At 42.5% G+C, this 26,569-nt stretch overlaps 1 protein-coding gene across 1 annotated transcript in view; it reads right to left on the reverse strand.

The window, feature by feature from the left end:
* The window catches only part of ARHGEF6 (Rac/Cdc42 guanine nucleotide exchange factor 6), a 120,540-nt gene that overhangs the window by 83,695 nt on the left and 10,276 nt on the right, over window positions 1-26,569 (reverse strand). Inside the window, 2 exon segments of the mRNA XM_033201648.1 lie at window positions 706-830; window positions 2,997-3,081. Coding sequence (XP_033057539.1) covers window positions 706-830; window positions 2,997-3,081 — 210 coding nt within the window.

Genomic DNA, 26,569 nt, shown 5'->3' on the forward strand with positions numbered 1-26,569 from the left:
CCAGGGTGTAGAGCCATAGTGCTCATCAGCCTTTCAAAGGGATCTGTGATCTAAAAAGGTTAAGAACCACATACTCAAATGCTTTGGAAGTAATTGGTCATAATGTCTCAATAGAAGTGGGTGGCTTTTGACAGGAAATAAAGGTTTCACCCAAAGAGTAGAAGATGAGGCATTTCCTCCCAAATAAAAGCTCCCAATAAGACCAAGTGAAAAGGCAACTGGGAGATCCCAATATAGAAGCTCATCATAGACTGAAATTTAAAATCAAGCCTTCCTCATTAGGAGTGGAAAGAGAAAAATAAAAATGACAATAAGAATGAGGATACTGATCAATATTTATTGATTGCCTACTATGTGTCAGGCACTATTTAGTTCGAATAAAACAAAGGATAAGGAAAATAACAGCAAATTGCCATCAGAAAGTAGCCATAATGACTTCCATTTGCATAGCATTCTCAGTTAAGTGACTTGCCTAATTCTTGTAAGGGACAGAGCTGGAGCGTCAATCTGGATTTTTGTCCCCACCACATGCCTTTGATTTGCTCCTTTGGGCCAGCCTGAATTGGTGCTCAGTTTATAATTAGTTTTCTCAGTGATGCCCAAAACAAACCGGATGGCTGTCTCACCACATATGGAGATGCAACTAGGATATCAATCTAATTTTATGGATTTTAAAACAGACGGAGAATTGGGGACTATACTTACCACTGTCTTTGACTGCCTTTGCAGCCCTGAAACTGTGCTAGAAACTGCTCCCTGTGGGTTTGTCTGAGAATTATTAGCAGTACTAAGAGAAGAGGAACGTCCACATGGTCTTTCTGATAGCTGATCTGTGAAAAGAGGAAAAGGCATGTTAAAGGAACCACTCAGGTCAGAAAAACATCTACCACATAACATTATCTTTCTCGGGATACTATCAGAGGCATCCTGGCTGTAATTCTAACTGTTATCATTATGAACACGCCAAGTGTATTTCAATCCCCCTTCCCTTTTTGGTGGCCAACTTCCTGTCCTTAACCTTACTGGCCATCGTGCTCCAATAGAATGAAAAACAGCGACAGAACCACATTTTCTCTTAACCATTTCCCTACAACTCTTCCCTCCTGAACCAGTTGCAACAGTATGCCCTGTTGTCCAAGGCAGAACTATATTGGGCACCAAACAGCTGTTTGTGGCTCTTATTACTTTGAAATATTTCAAATTTCTCTCTTTGTTTTTTGGCCCATAACTCAGTGGCTCATTTCTTACTCACACGTAACAATATGTGTGGCATATATAATGTAAAATCTCCCTGATGTGTGTGGGGCAGGGTGGAGAATGAGAGTGAAAGAGAAGGTGTGTTTGGGAAAGATGCAATCTTGATACTAGAATAATTTTTTTAACAATCAGATTCAAGAGTCTTCTCTTCCTTGAAACCTTGTGAAATTCGACCAGGCCAGAGCTGAGCTGGATGTTTTCAGTTTGTTGAGAGTATACAAAAGAGAGAAGCTGGCTTCTTGACAAATTTAAATAAGGGTTCTTTTCCTCTCCATTTATTTTTAAAAGATATAAACTGCAAAAGTCTAAAGCCCAAACATTCCCTAGGCGACAAGCTCAGTATCCAAGTAATTTCCTTGATGCTGTGGGTTTTAACTTTCACCTCCTTGTATTTTATAAATATCTGTGGCAAGGGAAGAGACTGTAAAACTTGCTAGGAGAGTTTGGCAAAGGAACGTATAATTTGTGTGGCATAATGTTAGAATTACACGATCCTCCCTGACTAGAACTGGATAGTTGTCATGTGTGTTAAATATAGTTACTTGAATTAGCTGTACTTTCAGCTATACGCCGTGCAATAGCTCAAAAGCATTTTTTTTTTTTTCCAAATAGCAAAAGAACAACTTTGGAGAAGTATTTTTACATGTATTGCTATTATATACAGCTCTTTGGACTAAAACTATAATTACTCGATAGCTTCCTAGATGCTCTAACCTATTTGGCACTTGATTATATTGTCTGTTCTTGTCCTCTAATTCTTTCACATGGGTAAGTTGAGTCTCCTTAAATAGACAGTAATTTTCTCAAAGGCAGGAACCATAGCTTTGACATTTTTTGTAGCACCTGGCAATGCTGGCCACACAGCCTCTTGACTCTCCAATAGTTTAAGCAGCAAGCCTCGTGCTTGGGCATAAGGGCTCGGTAGTCAGTTAGATGTGGGTCTGAATCCCAACTCAGCCACTAACTTTCTAGTTGGGCAACTGTTGGCCTGACTTTCCTTATCTGTAATATGGACCTAATAATAATAATACCTACCCCCAGTGTTGTTTCAAGGATTGAATGAGATCACCTGTGGCTCTTCTGACAGCCTAGATCCAGGGCAAGAGCTCAAAGCATTTTAAGTATGATTATTACTATCCAGCTGTTGGTTAAATATTATACCAGGGAAGCAGTGAAGTTACATTCTACGTGTATCATCATTTTCTTCACATTTACTAACATTTATATTTAATACCTCTAGTGTGGTAGGTGTTAAACATTTAAATAAAATATATTATTTTCACTCCCTATGAACCCAAGATTTCATTTTTGGTGCAAGGCTACTGAGGGGTTCCTTTACATGGACAAAGGCATACGGAAAACAATGAGAAAAATATGTCTCTAGTGGGGAAAGGGAAGTGACGGCTGTATTTTGTAAACTCTATGAAAAAGGGAACTGGTCTTTCCTTTTTCTTTTCTGTTTTGTTATACTCAGTTGGCTGTTCAGAGCTTTGAATGGAATAACTTCTTGGCTCTTATCATTATATTAAGGGCATTAGAATAACATCTATGATCGGTATGTTTTAAATCCTAAGCTATGAAAAATTCAAGCATTTGACATTTGTTGGGGTGTATTTGGGGCAGCAGGGGGAAAATTTGCATCAAGAGAACAATCCTGGCCAGAGTTGGCTCCTAGGGTAATCACAACACATGGATTCAAAAATGTCACCCAGAACATATAAATCACAAGCCCGGCTTACCTTCTGTTGCTTTGTTGACAGCTAAGAGAGTACTCAGAACCTTGGAGAAATTGACCCCTGAATAAAGGTCATCAGGATCAAATACCTATGAGAAAGGAAAATTGAAACCGTAAGACACTACAAGTATTCAACTCAACAAACAAAACTATCAAAAGGCCACTTCCTCCAGCTCTCCAAAAAAAAAAAAAAAAAAAAAAAAGTGCAAAAGCCAAGACACAAACCTCCGTATGTATACCTTTGGGAGAAATGAGAGCAGCAGCTGAGCCGCCTAATGACATGTGGCAGGCCATCAGTGAGTCAGAGCAAAGCAGTAATGGGAAATGAGAGCCAAGCTGAGAAGGCAGCGCCCACCAGGAAATGAACAGCGCATACTCAAACCCACTCTTCTGACCTGAATGTATCAATAGTTTCAGCCCAGTTACAGGAAGCTCATATGCATGGGTTACAATTAATGTCCATCACCTACAGAATGTCCTGGACAGTCCACAAATAAGGAGGTGGAGCCTTTTTGACATGCTTGCATCTGTACAGTTTATTAGCTGTGCCTAGTTGAGTCATTGTCAGAAGTGCCTTTTTCTCTGCTCTCCTTCCTCCCCACTGCCACCCGCTGCATCCCAACTGCCTAGGATCCCAATTCCATGTTGCCCAAACTTTCTGCCCAGGTCTACCTTTCACTCCCAGCTTCAGTTCCCAGTTCCTGCTGCTTGACCGCCCCTCTCAGCTCATCACGAATTCGAGTATTTGCCTGCCTGGGCCTATGGGCTCTTCCTGGCTTTAGATGACTTTTCCAAATATGACCTCTAGCCTGTGTGATACTACTCAACTCTTGGCAAAAAACACATTAAGTAAATACATTTCACTTTACCAGTCAACTGTCAATCTGACACGCTATTGTCCCCAGTGAAGATACCAATCAGATGTTGTTGTTTACAATACAATTTAACTGTTACCTTTGAAATGTAGTCATGTGTTAAAATATATTGAATCCTAAATATGTATATTTGAAATTAGAAGTGCTCTCATGCACAGGTACAATCTATTAATGTACCAGCCAACAATGTAAATATGTATATCTGTAGGTAACCAGATGCCCACTTTCTGGATGGAAATGCCCCTTCTAAAAACATTTTGTTCCCGGATGTCTAGGAGTCTCCTAAAGAAAACAGATTGCATCATTTTTTCCCCAAATGTGGTGACGGAAATAAAATGTACCTTTTCATATGGGACATGATTGGTAATGGGCATAGGATTTTGAAGGGTCTGTCTTCCCATTAGGTAGAGCCATTTGTTCCATTTTTAATCTGCATATTTTCTGGGAACCATATCAAGACAAATTTCTATCTTTTTTTGTACATGTTCTTGAAAACCTATAATCTGTCTTTAGAATGAAAATATATAATATCAATTTTTTCACGTTTTGGGGGGTCAATAAAGATACATGCAAATGCGAACCTACACCAGTCTGCCTATTCGAGGATTCACCGCTTTATTCATTTAATCAATGAATGTTTTGCATTCAAACTTAAAATGACCAAAAAGCCCAGTTGCATCTAAAATGAGACATTATATATTTCTGGTAAAAGAGTAATGCTAATATCACTAAAGAGTTAAACAACAACACAATCCAAATATATTTCTGAATGCTACAATATAAAATTCAAAGTTTTCCAGAAATACATTGACAAGAGTTCTGTTTTAGTTTGTCAAAGCCTGGGTGAACAAGAGGCAACAGACTAGAGAGAGTCTAGTATCTCAGGGGATTTCAGACTTACTGAATATCCCTTAGAACTGATCAACTGGGAAAATGTTAATGACATGTATGCCAAAAGAGTAGCAAAGCAAAAAAATTCACTTGTTTTTAGCCCACCAGTCCTAATGGGAGTGTGCATGTTGTGTGCATGTGGATACATGTTTTGGGTGGGTGTGGTAGAGATGAGTAGATCTAAAATAACAAGCAGAAGTTAAATATTAGCAGAATAAGGCATGAGAGCAAAAGTTGTGATAAAAAAAACCTCTCCCTCTGGTTTTAGTTGTTCCTTATCCAGGGTTATTAAATGCCTATACATGGCAACACTGGTATTATTCATTTGTACAGGTACTTGACTGATTTTGAAAATAAATAAACTGATCAGAAAATGAAATGTGCATCAACAAGAGTCACTGCATCTGCCTGAGGGAAGCTTCCTCAACTGTACCCGGTTCTCTTTTGAGAAAACCCCAATATACTCAAGTTTATCCATGGATACTGTTCTTCTTGCTGCAAGCCTATTCTGAGGCACTAGAGACTACACAGGAAGGAGCTGGAAGAAGCCTCTGGGAACTGCTAGAGAAAGCAACGCCTAAGCATTATTATTTCAGAGTAACTGGAGAATCAGATACAACCACAAACACCCTCCCCCACACTATACCCTTCTGAATCCCAAATTGAACGATATTGAAAATTCCACCCTAGATCTTTCTTCCATGCACTTCAGAGAGCTCGCCTATGAAAATGGAAATATTATCTGGAGGGATCACATTTTCAGCCACTATCAGTCATTTATGTCTTAGTGGAAATGAGAAGTGTGAGACCAAGTTTAGAGATGATGATGTGGAGAAAGACTAAGGGCTCTGGTCCCCAAATAAGGAGAAAGCAAAGGAGAATTCCCCAGTGTAGAGAGGGTGTGAGAAGAACAAGAAAGGTAGATTACAGTACCCACTCATTTATACATTCAAAATAGAGAACCAATTCCCCTTTCTGTCTGCAAAGCACTGGAACCTGTTAAAAAGGTAATGTAAATGTGCACATTTATGCTGTATGTAATTTTCGTAAGTCATTTTCTTTCTTTTTTTTTTTTTTTTGAGACGGAGTCTCGCTCTGCCGCCCAGGCTGGAGTGCAGTGGCCGGGTCTCAGCTCACTGCAAGCTCCGCCTCCTGGGTTTACGCCATTCTCCTGCCTCAGCCTCCCAAGCAGCTGGGACTACAGGCGCCCACCACGTCGCCCAGCTAGTTTTTTGTATTTTTTAGTAGAGACGGGGTTTCATCATGTTAGCCAGAATGGTCTCGATCTCCTGACCTCGTGATCCGCCCGTCTCGGCCTCCCAAAAGTGCTGGGATTACAGGCTTGAGCGCCCGGCCCGTAAGTCATTTTCAATGAAATTTTAAAGTCAAAGTCAAATCATGGCAAAGTCATGATGACACTCATCTTCTAGTACCCTGTGCAAGCCTCACTAGTCTGTTCAGTGTCTCTGGTTTGTGACTGAGTCCCAGATTAGCTGAACTTTCTTTATACCTATTTTGGTGCACAAAAAGCCAGTTAGTTCCAGTTGGATCCGTGAAGGCCAGATGAACAGCAGGATTCCCTCCCTCCATTCATCTTACCACTACTGTGACTCAGACAAGAAAAAAGTACGACTTCTTAGACTACTGCTAGGTGTGTCAAGGTATCATTCCTGCAGTCAGATGATGCAAGGTTCAAATCTAACAACAATAAAAACATTTACTCTAACCAATAGGACAGACAGGGATTAAACTTTATTAAAGATATTTTAAGTATTTACATAAAAGCCAACCTAAGTTGCATTCCTACATCAGCAGATGAAATCAGACATTTATTTATTTATTTATTTATTTATTTATTTATTTTATTTTTGTGTGTGTGTGAGGCAGAGTCTCGCTCTATCCCCCAGGCTGGAGTGCAGTGGCGCGATCTCGACTCACTGCAACCTCTGCCTCCCAGTTTCAAGCAATTCTCCTGCCTCAGCCTCCCGAGTAGCTGGGATTACAGGGATCTGCCACCATGCCCAGCTAATTTTTATTTGTTTTTGTTTGTATTTTTAGTAGAAACGGGGTTTCACCATGTTGACCAGGCTGGTCTCGAACTCCTGACCTCAAGTGATCCGCCCACCTCAGCCTCCTAAAGTGCTGGGATTACAGGCGTGAGCCACCGCACCCAGCCCAGACATTTAATTTTTAAATGTTTCCCCACAGCTTTTTATTCTAGATATCCGCAATGACAGCAAAACCTATTTGCAAACCACTAAACACCAGGTGTTAATTGTGAATTATTGGGGATCTGCCAATGTAAACTGCAAGAAGTTAATATTTCTATAGCATTACAAATAGAACCTTTTGGAGTAGTTCTCAGTTTCAACATGTATGCTACTTTATGACACTTTCCCTAAACTTAGAAAAGCCAGAAAGCATATGAGAAGAAACTTTCCCAGCTCCCTGTTCCATTCCCTCACTTATCGTATAGCTACTGTTTACTGATTTACTGAGCTTCTGCTATGTTCCTGGCACCATGCTTGGACTGAATGTTTACTGCTATGGTCTGAATGTTTGTGCCCTTCCCAAATTCATATGTTGAAACCTAATCACCAGTATAATGGTATTTGGAGGTGGGGGCATTTAGAGGTGATCAGATCATGAAGGCATAGCTCTCATGAATGGGACTGTTGACTTTATCCAAGAGGCCCCAGGGAGCTACCTTGTCCCTTCCACCATGTAAGGAAATAGAGAGAAGGTACTATCTACGAATAGGGAAGCAGGCCCTCGCCAGGATACCAAATATGCCTTGATCTTGGATTTCTGGCCTCCAGAACTATGAGAAATATCCTTCTGTTGTTTATAAGCTACCTGGTTTATGGCATTTTGTTCTGGTGGTCTTAACAGACTAAGATACAAATATATTTTTTATGTGCATTTGATTCTCCCAGCAAGCCCATGATGTCAGTACAATTATTTTCCCCATTCCATGGATGAGTAAACTAAGACTCAGAGTAGTTAAGTCACAGGGCAAGGAAATGATGGAGCCAATAAAGATACACAAGAAAGTGCTCTGAGGGGCATTGTAGTCCTCCATGCACGCCTTATGTTTCCATGAGACTTAGAGAAAAAATGAAAAAGCAATCCGAGTCTGTATACAAAAAGAAATCCTTTGCTTCTGTCAATACAATTAATTAATCACAGCAAAGAGAAAATCTTCCATATTACAAGACTGTCTCCGCAGGGGCCTTGCTAATTCCTGTGCTGTCCTTCTCATTTCAAGGGTCAGCCTTCACCCAGGAGGCACTTGGCCACATTTGCCAAAAGAGGGGAAAAGCTGCACTAAGCTCCTCCTATTTGTTGAACCAGGTCTGCCTCATGAGCCATGGCCCATATTTGTGAGGTTCTGGTCTGGTAGGGTTCCAGCTCGTGATTACAGAACCAAGCTAAAACATCTGGGCCACGTGCAATGACACCTAGCCTCCTGATTTTCTTGACATCATGCTCTAACCACCTGAGTTAACCAGTCACAGCAGGCTAGCCACATCTTGGTTAAGAAAAGAAGGCGTACCCTATCCTGGTTCAGAACTGGTCATCTTTAACGTCATGTGGTTTCAGTAACATCCAATCAACTTCTATTTAAAGGTAATTTAAGGTTGGGGGTGATTATAATAGGTTCCATTACTCAAGAGTTAAAAGTCTAATCAACTGAAAAGCAAGTGATTCATTGGGACCACAAGGACATATAGCTTATATTTCAAGCCTGTTTTTTAAAAAAGATTCCAAATATTTAGGAACATTCCAGCTCTTCCTTGTTCTTATTGCTCTTATTGAACAAAATCTTAAATTAACTTAGCTCATCTTGAATCACATTCTCTAATTCTCACAGCTGAGCACATTGCCTCTGTTAACCCCTCAACTTTGGTGGAAATGTCATTACATAGTGCAACAGAGCAAGCAAATCTGAGCTGCTTAGTCATATTTCACTGGGTGGTACCGCTCCTGGCTCTGTGAACAAGATCTGGGATGTGTGCACATAGCTCCTACTAAAAGCAGTCACAAAGTCAGCAACAAATAATGCTCTTAGCTCAGAAATTGGATTCATTACCCACTGGTATTCCACTTACTAGAATATAGTGGATGGCATTTCTACTCTGCCTGGTTTTAAATAATAGCTGTTCCTATTTGATATGGACCAAACTTAAGGGAGCAAACCTGGCTCTCAACTTTTATTTCCTCCCTTTCTCTCCAAGATCTAATTTGTGCCTGTAGCTGAAACCACATACAGTGTTGTGGAAAGAGCATTGATGTGAGAGTCAGAAGACTGTGACTCCAATCTCAGCTTTGTCACTATTGAGCAGTTGTGAGGACCTTAGGAAAGCAACACTACCTTTATGAGGCTCCATTCCCATCTGGAAAGTGTCTTTGAGCAAAGGAGCTCAGCGAGAGGTCTTGTGGTCCATCATCTAAATAGGAGCTCTTAAAGGCAGCATCTTGGCTGGGTCCCCAAGGCCCAGAATCTGGTCTTCAGTTCTCAAATCTCTTGAGAATGGACTCACACCAGCTAAGCTCACAAAAGGCCAATGAATAAACCAAAAGGCCAATTTCTTAATTTTTACTAAAAATAAATGAAGCACTAAGGAGACTAAATACTCCCATTTTGTGGCCAGAGCACTCTCTCCCAATAGAGAAATCTCTCTGGTGAGCTAAATTATAATCAGAAATGTGTTGAGTACTACAGAATCAGAGCAAAGAGAGTCTGGGGTATTGCAGCCTAACATAATTATAACCTGTTTACAAGCTGATTTTTCAAAATGTCATTTTTAAATGACCTATTTATAAATTCTGGCTTTATCTTGCTGCCACTGCATCGTGGCATTTGGACTGTGATCATGGACAGCTTTAACTCTCTATGTTTTCTTTTTGGCTCTGTGGATTCCTATAAAGTCACTTTACATAACTATATGGATTCCTGGATTACTCAAACCTCATGGAATCCAGAGCCAGGAAGTTCAGCTCCATGGAGCTCCTATGACAGAAGCCAAGATCTGAGCTTGCTCCCTCACTCTTCATTAAAAGTCACCAATCTCATTCCTGATGGCTACCCCAGCATCACCATAGGACTCCCATTCTTCCTTGTTAGCATTCCTATAGGGGAGAACCCCTTTCTCTATAACAGAGATTTATCTTTAGTTGAGTAATAAGTGTTCAGGTAAGAGAGGAATTAATGAGGAACAATATAAGCATCTTAGTGGGGCCAGTCACAGGATTAAATAAAGGGAGAGCAAAAGAGAACAACTGATGGCTGGGCACAATGGCTCACGCCTGTAATCCCAGCACCTTGGGAGGCCGAGGTAGGTGGATCACTTGAGTCCAGGAGTTCAAGACCAGCCTGGTCAGCATAGTGAAACCCGTCTCTTCTAAAAATACAAAAATTAGCCAAGCATGGTGGCAGGCACCTGTAATCCCAGCTACTCGGGAGGCTGAGGTAGAAGAATGGCTTGAACCTGGGAGGCGGAGGTTGCAGTGAGCTGAGATTGCACCACCGCACTCCAGCCTGCACAACAGAGCAAAACTCCGCCTCAAAACAAAAAAAGAAAAAAGAAAAAGAAAAAAAAAAAGAAAGAAAAAGAAAAATCAAAAGAAAGAAAATAAAAAAGAAGGAACAAATGGTTTTGAATAATCTCATCAAAAAGAGAATAGGCACGAAGGAAAGGGAAAAATGAAGTATCTCTCGTCAATAGCGCTTGCCAAGCCAAGGACAGGAAGCAGGAGGCCTAGACTCAGCTGCCTCACAGTCAGCCAGCCATTGTGGCTTGGCCGACTCCTGCCCCTCCTCCTGTGCTCCTGTCACCAGAGCCTTTGCAAAAGCACACTGGTTGCCAGTTTTGCGGGGTAGAGTGGATGGGTGATCCCTCAGCTGCTGGAGCATCTGTGTGCCAGACCTGAGGGTGTCTTCCCCAATGCCCCCACTCCCACCTCTTCAGAAACAGGGACTGACTCCCTAGTGTTCCAAATTGGAATGCGGAACACATTTTCCCAGAAACAGCATCACACCTGCCACTTAGCCTCTGTGAATTCTATAGTTCAGCCACATTAAGTATTCAACAGGCTGTTGTGGGCCAGCCAGAAAACATAATCACCGTGTAGAGCCTTGTTTCTATGGGAAAATGTTTTCTGTGTCCCTAATAATCACTTAAAATGAACTTTTGGAAAATAATTTGTTTTTATATGAAGAGTGGCCAGACATGTGTTCCCAAATCAATGTCCAACACCCTTTATGCTTTTTCCTTGTCCTTTCATATAAAAGATGAACAAATGCCCGAGACATTCAGGGTACTATTTATTTTAGAACTCTTAGTGATGAGAGAATCAAGGTAAATATATGAAGTCTATGAGAATATCCTCAGAAATTTCAGTAGTCAGCAGCTCCTCCCTGCCTGTTTAACAATCCAGGCAGTTAGAGAGGAGCCTCACCTATGGAGAGAGGGCTCCCTTGGTGCCTGCTTTCCTAGCAGCTACTAAGATTTAGGGTGGGAGCCCTAGAGCCTACCAGAATTTACAGCAGAGACTGGTGGTAAATAGCCCCACACAAAGACTAGGGAGAAACAAGGGCCATGAAACAAAAGAGCCACTGCTAGTCGCTTTCAGCAGTAGCCCTTCCAGTAGTATCACCTGTTGCTATCCATAATGTCCTCACTGACCTACCTTCATGTTTCTTTTTTTCCAAACAGCTACAGCTTTACAGTCTGTAGAGATATTGTAAATTTAAGCTCTCAGTGGTCTATCAGCCCAGTATTCTTTTTTTTTTTTTTTTTTTTTGAGGCGGAGTCTCGCTCTGTCGCCCGGACTGGAGTGCAGTGGCCGGATCTCAGCTCACTGCAAGCTCCGCCTCCTGGGTTTACGCCATTCTCCTGCCTCAGCCTCCCAAGTAGCTGGGACTACAGGCGCCCGTCACCTCGCCCGGCTAGTTTTTGTATTTTTAGTAGAGACGGGGTTTCACCGTGTTAGCCAGGATGGTCTCGATCTCCTGACCTCGTGATCCGCCCGTCTCGGCCTCCCAAAGTGCTGGGATTACAGGCTTGAGCCACCGCGCCCGGCCCAGCCCAGTATTCTTTATTCATTATGCAGGTGTTGAGATTAGTCCTGAATTTCCTATTAAAAGGTAGGCTCTTTGAAGTCCACATTCCCCCACAGCCCTGGCCCCAGTATTCAACATGTACAAAATACTTGATAAATAACCATTCATTGGTTGATTGACAGGATGCTCTGTCAGAGAGACTTAAAGGTAAATTATGCCTAGAACACAAGCCCTATGATTCCAATTTTTTTTTCACTTCTGGATCCTCAGTGTCTAGAAGAATGCCTGTCACATAGTAGGCACGCAACACATATTTGATTAATTAATGAGAGTTTAGATGTTCTCATCAATAGATGATTAGTCATACTTGAAGAAAAAGCATTGCAGAAAGTATAATAAACTCAGAAAGAGATATGACTTAGGGAAGAAAAAAAAATCTCCATGCAATTTTCCAGGAAACATGTAACATCTAAAATTAGATGTACCTGTACTCATCAGCAAAATTAAGCTGTGTGACCGTGAGGTGACCAAAGGTGCTTCAAACTCTATGGTTGCTAATTTTTTAAGTTGTGTGCTGAGTGTGGGCAACATCCGCAATTGCTTGCCTGTCCCAGGTAATAGAGGTTCCTCTAAATGTCATCACAAAGCACCACGACCTCATCATTACAGAGAAGAGAAGCTGCAAAGAATTGTGGGATTTTACTGCTTTTTCTGGAATTGGTTATATTTTTAACCATTTTTGTTGTAAAACTGAATACATGACAAACACTACAAGCCACACTCCCCTGTTCATGCCCATGCTCTAAAACTAGCTCCAACTCACAGCCAGAGCACAACGGGACATGGCAAAGCAACTTACCAGCAGCAAGAAGGGGTAACGTGTAATTGGAAAGACTACAATTCACACGGCCCAAATCCTCCTAACACCAGCTAAACTTGGAGGAAAGGATGCTGTGCCAAAGTTATTATTTTCTCTCTTTACTTAGAGATTACCTTCAGTCATTCATTTGGCAAAGACTTTTGGCTCTTTCCGTTTATATATCTGTGTGATTCACTTTTTCAAAAGTATGTCATTTTCAGAGACACTCATCAATGCCTAACAGACATCAATTAATTAATGAATCCTGCTCCAACTTATTCCGAACAGGATTTGCACTTAGGAAACAATCCAAACACTGTTAGGTGGGCATTCAGGAGCTCAGATCTCAGAGACATCAGAAATGGTGCTTTTAGTTAGCACTCATGTCTCTCAAAACACAGCAAAGGCATCCAATAAAAAGCCTAATATAACCCAAGATCAAGTCCCACCCTCTTCAGACTAGCATTCAATTTCTTCTCAAGGCCAGGCGCAGTGGTTCATATCTGTAGTCCCAGCATTTTGGGAGGCTGAGGTGGGCTAATCACTTGAGGTCAAGAGTTTAAGGCCAGCCTGGCCAACATGGCCGTCTCTACTAAAAATACAAAAATTAACCGGGTGTGGTGGCACATGCCTGTAATCCTAGCTAGTGGAGAGGCTGAGGCAGGACAATCGCTTGAAACTGGGGGCAGAGGTTGCAGTGAGCCAAGATCGTGCCACTAGCCTTGGCAATCCAGCCTGTCACACTCTAGCCTGTCGCACTCTAGCCTGGGTGACAGAGCAAGATGCCATCTCAAAAAATAGTAATAACAAATAAATTTAAAACAATTCCTTCTCAAGCATCTCTAAGATAGACCTTAGCAGGCCCACCGTTTCTCACCATCATCTCTTTATATGCTCCAGAATCTTCTTTCTTCACTGTGCCTCTCTCTGACATTTATACTTCTCCTTCAGAAAGTTCCCTCAATCATCTGAATGCTAGCTATCCTTCAGGGACCATCCCAAATTACTCCCTTCCATGGTGTTTTCCCCAAACACTATGCATCAGTACACAACAGGCTTCCCTATTTCTGAATTCCTCTTGAATTTAGACTCTACATTCTGGAACCACTAACTTGGACACCTAACCATACACTGCTAAATGTTGTTAAATTCCACTCTTTCACACACACATGCTGCCTCTGTCCAATAGGCAGGAGCCCACAGTGCCAGGCATGGTGCTCACTTTACAGACATTGAACAAGTTCTTGCTAAGTGTCAGTTTTCTCTCCCAATCTAAAATTCAAACAGATATTTCTTCCACCAGAAGCACCTGCCCTTTGGGCATGCCTTTCCCAGAAGGAAAGAGGAGGAAAAGGCAAACTTTTTTAATAGAATTTGATAAATCAAGGCTCATATATTTTCCATCACCTGGTAAAAATACTTTTTTTTTTTTTTTTTTTTTTTGAGATGGAGTCTTTCTCTGTCACCCAGGCTGGAGTGCAGCGGTGCCATCTCAGCTCACTGCAAGCTCTGCCTCCCAGGTTCACACCATTCTCCTGCCTCAGCCTCCTGAGTAGCTGGGATTACAGGTGCCTGCCACCATGCCCAGCTAATTTTTTTGTATTTTTAGTAGAGACGGGGTTTCAGCGTGTTAGCCAGGATGGTCTTGATCTCCTGACCTCGTGATATGCCCGCCTCAGCCTCCCAAAGTGCTGGGATTACAGGCGTGAGCCACTGCACCTGGCCAAAAATATTTTTTTTTTGAAGAATATGATTAAAGAATGCTGACAAAGCATTTACCTCGCCAAAAAGAAGTGAAGTTACTGCCTGGGATCACTTTGGAGAAAACCACAGTTAAAGAATCCTCACAAGCAGAGCTCACACCTTGAAAGCCCAGTGAAAGCAAGAGAGTTTCAGTAATAGAAGAAATAAGAAGTAGCCTAGAGACTGGAAAAGTAGAAAAAGGCTTCCATATGACATCACAGGAGCTAGTATCTCACACCTTTAATTTTCTTTTTTTTAATTTTTAAAAAACTTGAAACAAGTACTCTAGCTTGGCATAAGTAATGCTATCTTAGGGGAAATCTAGCTTTCTTTCTGTCCTCATTTTTACCCATTAAAGAGTCATTTTATGAATAAAAGTCAACTCCGACCGTCGACATGTAGACTCTTAAATGCACAAGCTGTCTACAATGAATTTTAAAAGTTCATTTCCATTCAAATACCCATTCATTATCCATTCAGCAAATATTTATTGAACACCTGGTGTATGCCAGGCAGTAATACATAATTTGTTTTAAGATGAGAAATAAAAAGAACACTATATAAATCTGGCAAATGAAGTCACCCACAGGTACGTTAGCCCTAAAACCATTTTCTATTCTGTTGTCTCTACTTGAAGGTGATTTTTAAATTTCGAATCAAGATTTGCCCCAATACACAACACACTCCCAAATACCAGTCCTTCTTCAGAGAATGCAAAGTGGTTATACAAACAGTGTAAATGCTTATTTCCACTATCACAATGTATATTCTCACAAAGAAGTTGTTAAACTTCTTTTGTTAGTGAAAGACTGCAGTCTCCTGATTTGCATACATTTCTCAGAAATTATTAGTACATACCTCTCTTTTGCTGGAGACCTCCACATGAAGAACACACAAATTAGTGTTCAGGCCTGCTTCACAGGTAAGGCTTTTCATAAACGATATTAAGAGTTTGACACCTTAAAGATGCCTCTTAAGACCAGCGTGGTGGCTCACACCTGTAATCCCAGCACTTTGGGAGGCCAAGGGGGGCGGATCACTTGAGATCAAGAGTTCGAGATCAGCCTGAGCAACATAGTGAAGCCCCAGCTCTACTAAAAATACAAAAAATTAGCCAGGCGTAGTGGCACGTGCCTGTAATCCCAGCTACTCGGGAGACTGAGGCAGGAGACTCACTTGAACTCAAGAGACGGAGGTTACAGTGAGCCAAAATCGCACCACTGCACTCCAGCCTGAGCAACAGAGCAAGACTCCCTCAAAAAAAAAAAAAAAAAGCCTCTAAAATAACGTCCATGCTTCCAAGAAGTAGGGAAACATCTTTGTTATTGTTGAGGTTGAGACAAGTCCTTAATAATAGTTTCACTTGCCGCTTTGCAAACTGCTGCATTTTATCTCACCTTAATTTAATTCCTTCTTTTTCCTGTTGCCCTATTCACTCACTCAATTGACATGTCTGATCTCTGGAATAATATTCAAGTCCCCAAGAAAGTATAAAGCTTGGATTTTACCAGATTTGCCTAAGTAGAACTTAATTAGGAAGGTAAATCTTCTGCCAGAAGTCCAACAGAAATGATATGTGACTACATGCTGTTTTGGATGATCCACTCTAAGCCCATACATCTCTTTGTGTGATAAGGCCCAGTTTGCCAGGGTATGACAAAGCCTGGAGCTAATCGGACAGATGTCTAGTGTCATAGGTCTTTCTTCCAGGTGACAGCAGAGGAAGTGCCATTGCCCGTGCTGAAATGCAGACACAGAGTAGCTTCTGGACTAAGTGGACATACTGTACCTCCTCTAAAAAGCTGGTAAAGTGAGGGCCCTAAGAAACTGGCAAGTGCCTTCACACTTCCTCATTTGCAATTCAAAGACCCGACTCTGCATTTCCTCTTGGTACTAACCCCAGATGTCATCACCAATCTCTCTGCATACCTTATGCTGTGCTGGCAACATCCCATCACCTCTCAGACTGATCCTTGAGGGCCACCTCAATGATAACTCTAAGACCAAGTTAGAACGGGGCTGGAGTAGGGGATAGCTGGCCAAGATTGTGTGGTTTGAATAAAGAGGTATATTGTGTTTTGTTGTCCCCAGAAACAGCCTGGATTACAGTCAACATTAAAACCAAATTAGAGTGAGTTAGATTTAAACAAGAATTTACATCTCCAGTCAGGAAGATTCTAATAATTAATCAAATTTTCTAACAAAATGCATTCCTTTTGGTATATATTTGGTACATCACTCCAATTCAAAAACAATGGCTTTCTTTTTAGATATTACATACTGTTTTTTTAAATAGAAGCCATTGATTTTTATTTTCCCCCTCAACTACGCCCAATTCATCAGGTTATTGCTTATTTCCTGAAGGCAAGAGGGGGAGGTTTTGGCAATCATCACCAAAAATAAAAGACCATTCACTGCATTGTTTAACTTAACTTAAACGATCATCTTGCTTTGGGTGGATTTTAAAATTTCAAGCTATTTTAATTTTAAAATAAATATGTCTGTTTTAAAAGACAAAAATTAAACTAGTTCATCCAGGTAAACATGAGCAACTGAAAATAGTCTTTTCTCACATTCTTCTAGTTTATGCATAGACTAGAAAAGAATGAAAAGATCTGATTTTTCAATACCCAGAGGAATCCATCCAAACTGTTTCTATTATTAGAACACAAAATGGTAGCTCAAGAAGTTACTGTGGTTAACAACTGAATAATTCATAGTCTCTGAAGAATTCAGTTGCTTTGTCTTCTCCAGTTCCTCTTTACAACTGAATCCCCAAATATATTTCTAGTCCTGAGCTGTTATAAAGGAAACCATACACAATTGTTTTCAGCAGTTAAAAATTGACCGTGCTAAGCATTGAGAACAACAGCAAGGCAACAAGCTAGGGAAAGAACAAGAACTCTTACAAGGAGTTCCTAAAACTCTTCAGATTGCATGTATATTGTCTGAAACTGTAGTTTAAAATTCCAATCTCTGTTCCATGGATATCACTGGGCTGCAATATCACGGAAATTTAAACTGTCTTTATGTAGCCTTCCAAATAAAATATAAAAACCAATTAAATATAATATCCAAATTATTTTAAACACATTTCAACATGCTGTAATCTAAATTTGAATTATTTCTATGATGAAAACACAGAGACTTTTAAACTCAGAAACAAAAGCACTTTAATAGTGAGTGAAAGATGCTAATAATGTTGAAGGATTAATTTCTGCTGTTAAGCATGGAGAACAGAGGCCAAGTCTGACATCACTGTTCATCTAAGACGCCCAGAAATATTCAACTTTGTTTTGCCTTCTAGAGATGTGTTAAGTATTAGAAAATATTGAGAATTTTACCTTTGACTTTATTTTTAAAAACGTTTTCCCAAAAACAAGTGGTCTCGGCCGAATAGAGCATAGAACTGAGAGACAAGATGGCTGGATTTTGTTTTTCCTATTTCAAGTTTTAGCCCTGTCTAAATTCCAAATGTAACTAGTAAAACCTCAGAACCCTTGGAAAGCCCACAGTTTACCCTTCCAATTTTTTTTTTTTTTTTTTTTTTTGAGATGGAGTTTCGCTCTTGTTGCCCAGGCTGGAGTGCAATGGCACAATCTCAGCTCACTGCAACCTCCGCCTCCTGGGTTCAAGCGATTCTCCCACCTCAGCCTCCTGAGTAGATGGGATTACAGGCACCTGCCATCATGCTCATGCTAATTTTGGTATTTTTGTGGAGATGGGGTTTCACCATGTTGGCCAGGCTGGTCTTGAACTCCTGACCTCAGGTGATCCTCCCGCCTCGGCCTCCCAAAGTGCTGGGATTACAGGCGTGTGCCATCACGTCAACCTACCCTTTCAATTTTTTTAAATGTTAAATCTTCAAAAGGAAATCTTTCTAAAAATCAGTGACTCACTTCTTAAACAGAGTTAGCGTAACATAACTGAACTAAGTGAACTTTTTTTTTTAAATAATGCAATGTTTTTTATCTAATATATCCCAGAACACTGATCTACTGGGATATATTAAAATTCCAATTAGGAACTAGCTTGTATTGAGAATTCACTCAGTGCCAAGGACAGTGCTAAGTGCTTTACTTGCTTTCTTTCATTTAACGCTAGGAAGAGGCATATACTTTTTTTTTTTTTTTTAACCAGAGTCTCTCTCTGTCATCCAGGCTGCAGTGCAGTGGCACAATCTTGGCTCACTGCAACCTCTGCCTCCCAGGTTCAAGTGATTCTCCTGCCTCAGCCTCCCAAGTAGCTGCAATTACAGGCTCATGCCACCATGCCTGGCTAATTTTTGTATTTTTAGTAGAGATGGGGTTTCATCATGTTGGTCAGGCTGGTCTTGACCTCCTGACCTCAAGTGATATGCCCGCCTCGGCCTCCCAAAGTGCGAGGATTACAGGCATGAGCCACCGCGCCCAGCCAGAAGCATATACTTAATAAGTGGTATTACTACTACCTCCTAGGAGGTTAGCATATACCTAATAAGTAGCCAACCAGGTCAGTCCAAGTCCAAAGCTCAAGCTCATAGTCCCTGCACTGGTATACTACTTCTGAAGAAAAAAAAGGCTGCCCTGACCAGGACTCAAAACCAGACCAAGGCAGGAAAAGGAACATATTCCAGCGACTAGACCACACAGTATGCCTGACACCACATCAAAAGTCCCCAGAGTTATGTGTTTGGGGGTCTGCTTTTCATAGTTTTTCTGTCTCCTTTGCTGACATGCTGTTGATTTCAGTTCTTCCACATTATACATGGATACACAGACTTTCTGCCATTGCCAGTGTACCTAATCTACAGCAGCCCCTCATTTCCCTTTATCACAACTTTCTATTTAGATGCTATTTTCCAGTTTACAATGTGCTTTCACATACCTTACCTCATTTCATTTAATCTGCTATTTCTAATCTGTTTCAGGGTGAGCAACCAGATTACCCATAATGCTAACATGCTGAGATAAGTAAAAGCAATTAGGCTTTGAGCGAGGGCCTGAAGCAGTATCCTATGAATAAAGTACATAATTCTTAGTGCAAAGATGGGATGTCTCTTTTGCAGCCCAGATCTTCTCTGAGTACTCAGTCATTCTATCAATCTTCCATCTAACAAACCCTTCCCAAGCACTTGCTCTGTGCCATGTCCTGTACTGGGTGCCAGGGTTATAAAGATGATCAGGGCTGGGCACGGTGGCTTACGCTTGTAATCCTAGCACTTTGGGAGGCCAAGTCGGGTGGATCACTTGAGGTCAGGAGTTCAAGACCAGCCTGGCCAATATGGTGAAACCCCATCTCTACTAAAAATACAAAACTTAGCCGGGTGTGGTGGTATGCGCCTGTAATCCCAGCTACTCAGGAAGCTGAGGCAGGAGAATCGCTTGTACCTAGGAGGCGGAGGTTGCAGTGAGCAGAGATCGCACCACTGCACTCCAACTTGGGCAACAGAGCGAGACTCTGTCTCAAAACAAATAAAGAAATAAAATAAAGATGATCAGGCTCTAGTTCCTACCTTTGAAAAGTTCTGAGATTAGCAGATGTGTTCACAAATAAACCAAAGCAGGGGTGGACGAGCAGTATAAAGGTAGCTTGGCACAAGGGATTATGGGAAAATGGGTGTAAGCTGCCCAGTTTTGCTGAGAAGACTGTCCAGAAGATTCCAGGCTGAGAAGAAAGTTGGGATCTCCTTCTGTATGGTTCTCAGTTTAGTGGCAGACACTTGAGGTCACTAGGTTGCTGAACTGTGGCTAAACCAGGGAAATGGTTCTCAACTCTGGATGCACATTAGAATCACTTGCAGAGCTTTCAAAACAAAAAATCATGAGGCTTGTCCAACTTGGGAAACAGCTGGACAGTATCTACTAAAGCTGAACACATGCAGACCCTATGAGCTAGCAGTGCCACTGTAATACATAAACCCAACAGAAATGGGTGTACATATTCTCCAGGAGACACTCACAAGGATCTTCATAGCAGCATTGTTCACAGCAAACGAAAACTGGAAACAATGTAGATGTCCATCAACAAGTGAATAGAAAAACAAAACATGATACATCCATACAATGAAATATTATACAGCAAGAAAAAAAGTGAACCACTACTACCTGCAACAACATGGGTGACTTGTACAAATATTACGCTGAGTGAAAGAAACCTCATGCAAATGAGTACATACTGTATGAGTCTGCTCATATAGAGTATCAAAACAGGCAGGAAGGCAGAGAATCTACTATGATAGTGGTGGATAGTCATGATAGTAGTGCCCCTTGGTGAGGCATAGTGACTGGGAAGGGGCACGAGGATAGCTTCTGGGCACCGATACTGTTCTGTTTCTTAGTAAGGGTGCAGACTGTACAAGTGTGTCAGTTTGTGAAGATTCACCAAACTATATACTTAGGATTTGTGCAATTTCCTGAATGTAAATATAAAGTTGATTTAAGCACTTTTTTAAAAAGGAATACCAGTGGCTGGGCCTCATTGCAGACCAATTAACTCAAAATCTCTGGGTTACAAGACTCCAACATTTGTATTTTTAAAAAGCATCCCAAGTGACTCCAATGTACAGTCATGTCTGAAAACAAAGGAGCTAGGTGTTCCTATATTTATCACTAGCTTTGGGGGCAACAGCCTAGCACAAGACAAAGGGAATGAGTTCTGGAGTCAAGTACATCAGTGATTACATTCCGGTTCTTCTTGGTACTGGCAGGATAAGGCATCAGTCTGGATCATCTCCAAACCTTAGTTTCCACCAGGGTATAATGAGTACAATGCCACCTACCTCCCAGGAGTGTTGCAAGGGTTAAATATGATAATAGACTTAAAGCACCTAGCATAGTGCCTGGAACATAGCAGGTGCCTGAGAAATGGTAGATACTCAACTCCTTTTCCTCCTTTGCATCTACGGTCCTAAGCATAGTGATAAACAGATTGCTATAAAGGAACAAAACTCATACTCTTCAATTTCCTCTCCTGAATGAGTTTCTTTGTAAAGATTGAAGTAATATTATACTTGGACTAATGATGTCAAATGAATATCAGAAATTTCGGGGCCCTGGCTACTCACTCTATTCAGCACCTGCTATCCCTGAATGTGAGTGGAGAGGAGGCAGACTGTAGGTAAATACAAACCACAGACCATCCTTTGGAAAACTCTGCTCTTGTCCTTACCCCTAAGAACAGCACCAGCCCTGCACAAGCAAAGACAAGGCTGAGATGTGAGTAGGCAAAAAAGAATAGGAAAAATTAGTAGCTTGGAAGACATACCATCCATAAAATGTGCCAAATAAAACACTTTTGTATAAAATGTCATGTTTTAGTAAAAACAAATGAACAAAGAAAAAACCTAGGCTGAAAGCAGGAGATGCAGGTTAGAGTTTTGATCCTACCAGTGATAAGCTGTATGACTCCGATTAACTAAACTTTTCTGTTTCTCTGTCAAGTGAAAGTAATGCCATCTCTCCTACATCCTTTACAAGGGCATGGGGAGTTTCAGATAAGTAGAAGGCATTCAAAAAATTAAGCACCAAAGAAATGCAATATGAGAATAGTAGCTGGAAATTTACTTTGTCCAAAACTCCAATCATCTGCCCCAGCACCAGACTAAGACAGAACACTCCCTTGTTTTAACTGCTCTAAGCACACCCAAAGTGTACACGGCCTGAAGCTGGCTTATTATGTAAGAAGGGACTGCAGCATTGCCTGGCATGTAGCATAATACTTTGCCGAAGAGAAATCCTTGGAAATGCCTCAGCTGAAGCACAAGGGCAGGACCAGGCCTTATGTTTTGGAGAGAGGTGCTTTCAGTCACAGAATTCCAGACTGTGGCTGGAGCAAATGATGTCATCAGAGATCCTCTTACCATGGTCAATGTCAAAATTAAGATAGGAAGTCCAAGGACACTATGAGTTTTCCAGGCAAATATAAGTTTAAAAAAAAAAAACAGTTTGAACCTTTGAATCTTGCCTTTAAAATTATTAATACTTTACAGAACATCAACTGAAATTTATCCTATTTTGTAAGGTTCTTTTTGTTTATGCGAAGCTTTTATCGACCAAAAGACACATAATTGCAGAGGAAAATATATTCATTTACTGTATTTTTACTCCTACTACACATTAAGGGAAAAATATCATGTGAGTTATCCCCATATCCAAAAACAGTAACAAATCAAAAATGAAAATATAAGACCTTTGAAGAGGCAGAGATAAACTTGAGGGCTCTCCGCCGTAGAGCTAAGAAACGAAATAGCTCAAATACCTGTTGGGTTCCTAAATGACTGGAAAATGAAAACTTGAAATTAACTACTGGCACTTTGGAACAGCTTGTAGAATACAGGTCTTTTCCATCCACAAACCATTTCTGCGTCAGATCTCTGTACTCAACGCAGAAAACATCCCCAAATGTATGGATGCTTGGGGTTGGGAGGGCATCAAATTAGTATTAAAAATGGTACTGTTAACTCCTGCTCTGGTTCTGGGGGAAGGAAAGAATCCAGTGGGATGCAAACCTTGCGGCCAGAGCTGGACAACTCGCCCCTAAGTTTGGCGCGTCCTCGCTCTGCGCCCTCGGCCCCCATCTCCCCCTTCCCGGCACCCTGGATCTTAGCGAACTGTGAGGCCCTGGCAGAGAACGGACCCCGCAGCTGGGGCTGCGAGCCACGGCAGTGGGGAAGAAGGGCGGTTCCTCTCCAAAGGGGGTCCTTCGGCACCCACCCCCGGGCCCTCGCGCGCTCCCCTTCCCCTGACCCTTTTGCCCCCAGGCAGGTCACCTGGCTCGGCCGCTGCCCGCCTGTCCTCCGGCTGCTCCCTCACTCCAGCCGTGCCGCCGCCGCCTCCTGGAAGCCGCTCGCCCTCCCGAGTCACGGGGCGGGCGAGCGGGCGGGCAAGCCTGTGCCAAGGCTGCGGGAACCGATCAACCCAGCCGGAGCTGGGACCCTGCCCTGAGCGCAGCCGCCACCAGAGCGAAACTGGAGAGCTGGGCTAGGTTCGCCCCAGCGGGGAGGGGCTGCTGCAACTTTGCGCCTGGACGCGGGCGAGGAGGGGGCGCCCGTCTCCAAACTCTGTGCCGCTCCCGCAACGTCTCCAGCCCAGAGACTGTTTTTTAATCTAAAGGGAAGTCAGAGTCTTGTCCTCAAGTTCTTGTTGCCATAGCCGTACCTCTCGGCGGGCGGAGGATCGCGGGGCCGAACTGGGGGCGCCGGGGGCGCGCCCCGCTGGGTGCGCTGGCTGCGAGCCGGGCGAGGGTGCGCAGGGCGGCGACTGGAGGGTAGCGACTGCCGGGGGAGCCAGCCCGCGAGGCTTCTCCAGACCACGCTCAGCTGCCCATGCCTGTCCCCTCCTGCCCGCAGCCGGAGCCAGAGCCGAGCAGCGGAGGGAAAGCGGCCTGGAGGCACTGGGCCAGCAGCGGGTAAGCAGTGACCCGGACCTGGATCGCAGAAGTAGGAACTGGAAGTGACAGCGGCGCAGGCAGAGCAGCAGCAGCAGCAGCAGCAGCCCTGGTAGCTGTGGCAGCAGCAAAAGCCGCGGTGTACTGGCGGCGGCCACACTGCGCATGCTGCTGCCGCCTGCTTCAGCCCCTACCGGAGGGCTGCCGGTGCCTGGCATGCTGCGGGTCACTGCCAGAGCTTCAGGCGGGATTCCCGGACTTATGGACTAGCCCTTTCTGGTGGCCTGCTTCCTCCCTCACCCCCAGATGCAACTCAGAACCCCCAAACTCTATGGTGAGCCGCTGAGACACCCGAGAAGCGCTGGCTCTCCAGAGGCCCTTCACATACCACCCTGCCTCCAACTATCCTCGATGCCCTTCCCGGCCTTTCCGATAACAGGCCCCAAATCAAATAGTCTCTTATGAGAGAGAACGAAAACGTTCATGATAGATGGGAAATATTTAAAATCTTACTCAAAGTCTAATTTTTACAGAAATACAATGCACTCTGTAAAACATTAGGATGGCCAGACTCGGGTGACGTTTAATGTAACTCTTGGAAATTCCATTAAGCATGTCAGATTTGCACAACAGAAGAAAAGAACTTGCCAAAATCCTCTTTGGTCTTCCTACTAGTTCCAACTGAGCAGCTAAATATGCAAAGCTTTGCCTAGCAGAAACTGATGGAAATGGGCCAGTGAAAAACAGACATTACAACCATCAGACATTACCCAACCCCTACTCTAGTCTCCTCACTTTACAGATGACTCAACTGAGGCCTGGAAAAGGAGACCCTGACTTCACACAAGTGGCAGGGTCAGGGCTTGGAAGAAGATCTGCTGATACCCATTACAACTACTGGTTAGTTGCTGGGCCTTGTGCCTAAGTCCTCCCAGGAGGCACTGCGCTGCTAGATATTTAGCCTTGACTCATGATCATTAGTAGAGCTGCCTTACTTTCAGAACTCCTTCCCTGCAGAGCAGACCCTGGGAAATGGCAAATGGTCCATCCCACAAACCTCACTTTGGGGAGAGCACCCATGCTGTTCCGGTGACAAGGCAGATGGAGTGACTCAGGGAGACAGGAGGGAATGAGGGGGTGGGGGCAGAGAAAAAAACATACTGCTACCAGCTGGTACTGGAAAGAAAGAGGGGGGGAGAAAGAGAAAGAGAGCAAGAGAGAGTAAGAGAGGGAGTAAGAGAGGAGGAAGAGAGGGAAGGAGGAAGAGAGGGAAGGAGGAAGAAAGAAAGTGAAATAAGTACTAATTGAACCTCATATACATTCAATGAAATCCCTCCAGAATAAAATACCTTTTTAAAAAATAAACTTGGGGCTGGGTGCGGTGGCTCATGCCTGTAATCCCAGGACTTTGGGAGGCAGAGGCAGATGGATCACTTGAGGTCAGGAATTCGAGACCAGCCTGGCCAACACGGCAAAACCCTGTCTCTACTAAAAATACAAAAATTAGCCGGGCACGATGGCGGGCACCTGTAATCCCAGCTACTTGAGAGGCTGAGGCACAAGAATCCCTTGAAGCCAGGAGGTGGAGACTGCAGTGAGCCTAGATCATGCCACTGCACTCCAGCTGGGTGACAGAGCGAGACTCCATCTCAAAAATAAATAAATAAATAATAAACTTGGCTCAGGAGCAGAATTGGAGATGGTAGGGTGTCCCTGGCAATGGGTTGGTAGTAATGGTGGCAGAGGACAAAGGCAGATTACCTTCTGGGGATATGGCAGTGGAAAGGATTAGCTAAGAGGAAAACCATAGGTTTAGAGCTTTCAGAGACCAGTCGATCATGTAGTTGTAGCCAGGACAATGCAATCAAAGAGGTACTACCCAGGCCATTCTTCACTGATCAGAAGAATTGTAGGTGCCCCCAACTCTCACCAACTTCAGGGGCAACACAAAAATAAAACTGCCATTGCTAGAACTTGTGTTGTTGCGAGACATCAGTAACCCTCTACCTAGACAGGAGGATTCTTCCATATATTCTGGAAACTTTTCACTTGGGACCTAAGCATTTTCCCTGCCTTCTCCATTCTGTAAGAAAGTAAGAAAGATATATTTGGTTCACAAAAAGGAAATGCAAATAGACTATAAAGGGATAAGAGGATGTCCAAACTCATTAGTAATCATGAAATACAAATTACAGCAATAAATGAAGTGCCATTTTCATCCATCAGTTTAGCAAACATTAAAGACAAATAATATCCAGTGTTGCCAGGGACAGGAAGAAGACACTGTGTACACTATTGGTGAGAGTGTAACTTGGCATAACATTTTTGTAGGGCAATTTGACATTATCTATCATAATTTCACACAGTAATCCAATTTCTATGAAGAAAGATCCATCAAGAATAATCACAGATGCGCACAAATTTCTATGTGCATATATAACATAATCTACTGGTTTTTATCCCAGGAATGCAAGATTGATTTAATATATGAAAATCAATTGATGTAATACAGCACACAAATATAATAACAAACAAAAACCAGCGGTCATTTTAATAGACGTAGAAAAAGCATTTGACAAAATCAAACCCTTTTCATGATAAAAAACAAAACAAAACAAAACATTTATAACAAACTCAGAATATAAAGAAACCTCCTCAATCTGATAAAGGGTATTTACCAAAAACCCACATCTAACATCATATCAATGGTGAAAGACTGTCTGCTCTCATCACTTCTATTAAACATTGTACCGGAGGTTCCAGCCAGAAAAATTAGG

The sequence above is a fragment of the Trachypithecus francoisi genome, unplaced genomic scaffold (assembly GCF_009764315.1).
Source record: "Trachypithecus francoisi isolate TF-2019V2 unplaced genomic scaffold, Tfra_2.0 Lachesis_group6, whole genome shotgun sequence".
Taxonomy (NCBI): Eukaryota; Metazoa; Chordata; class Mammalia; order Primates; family Cercopithecidae; genus Trachypithecus; species Trachypithecus francoisi.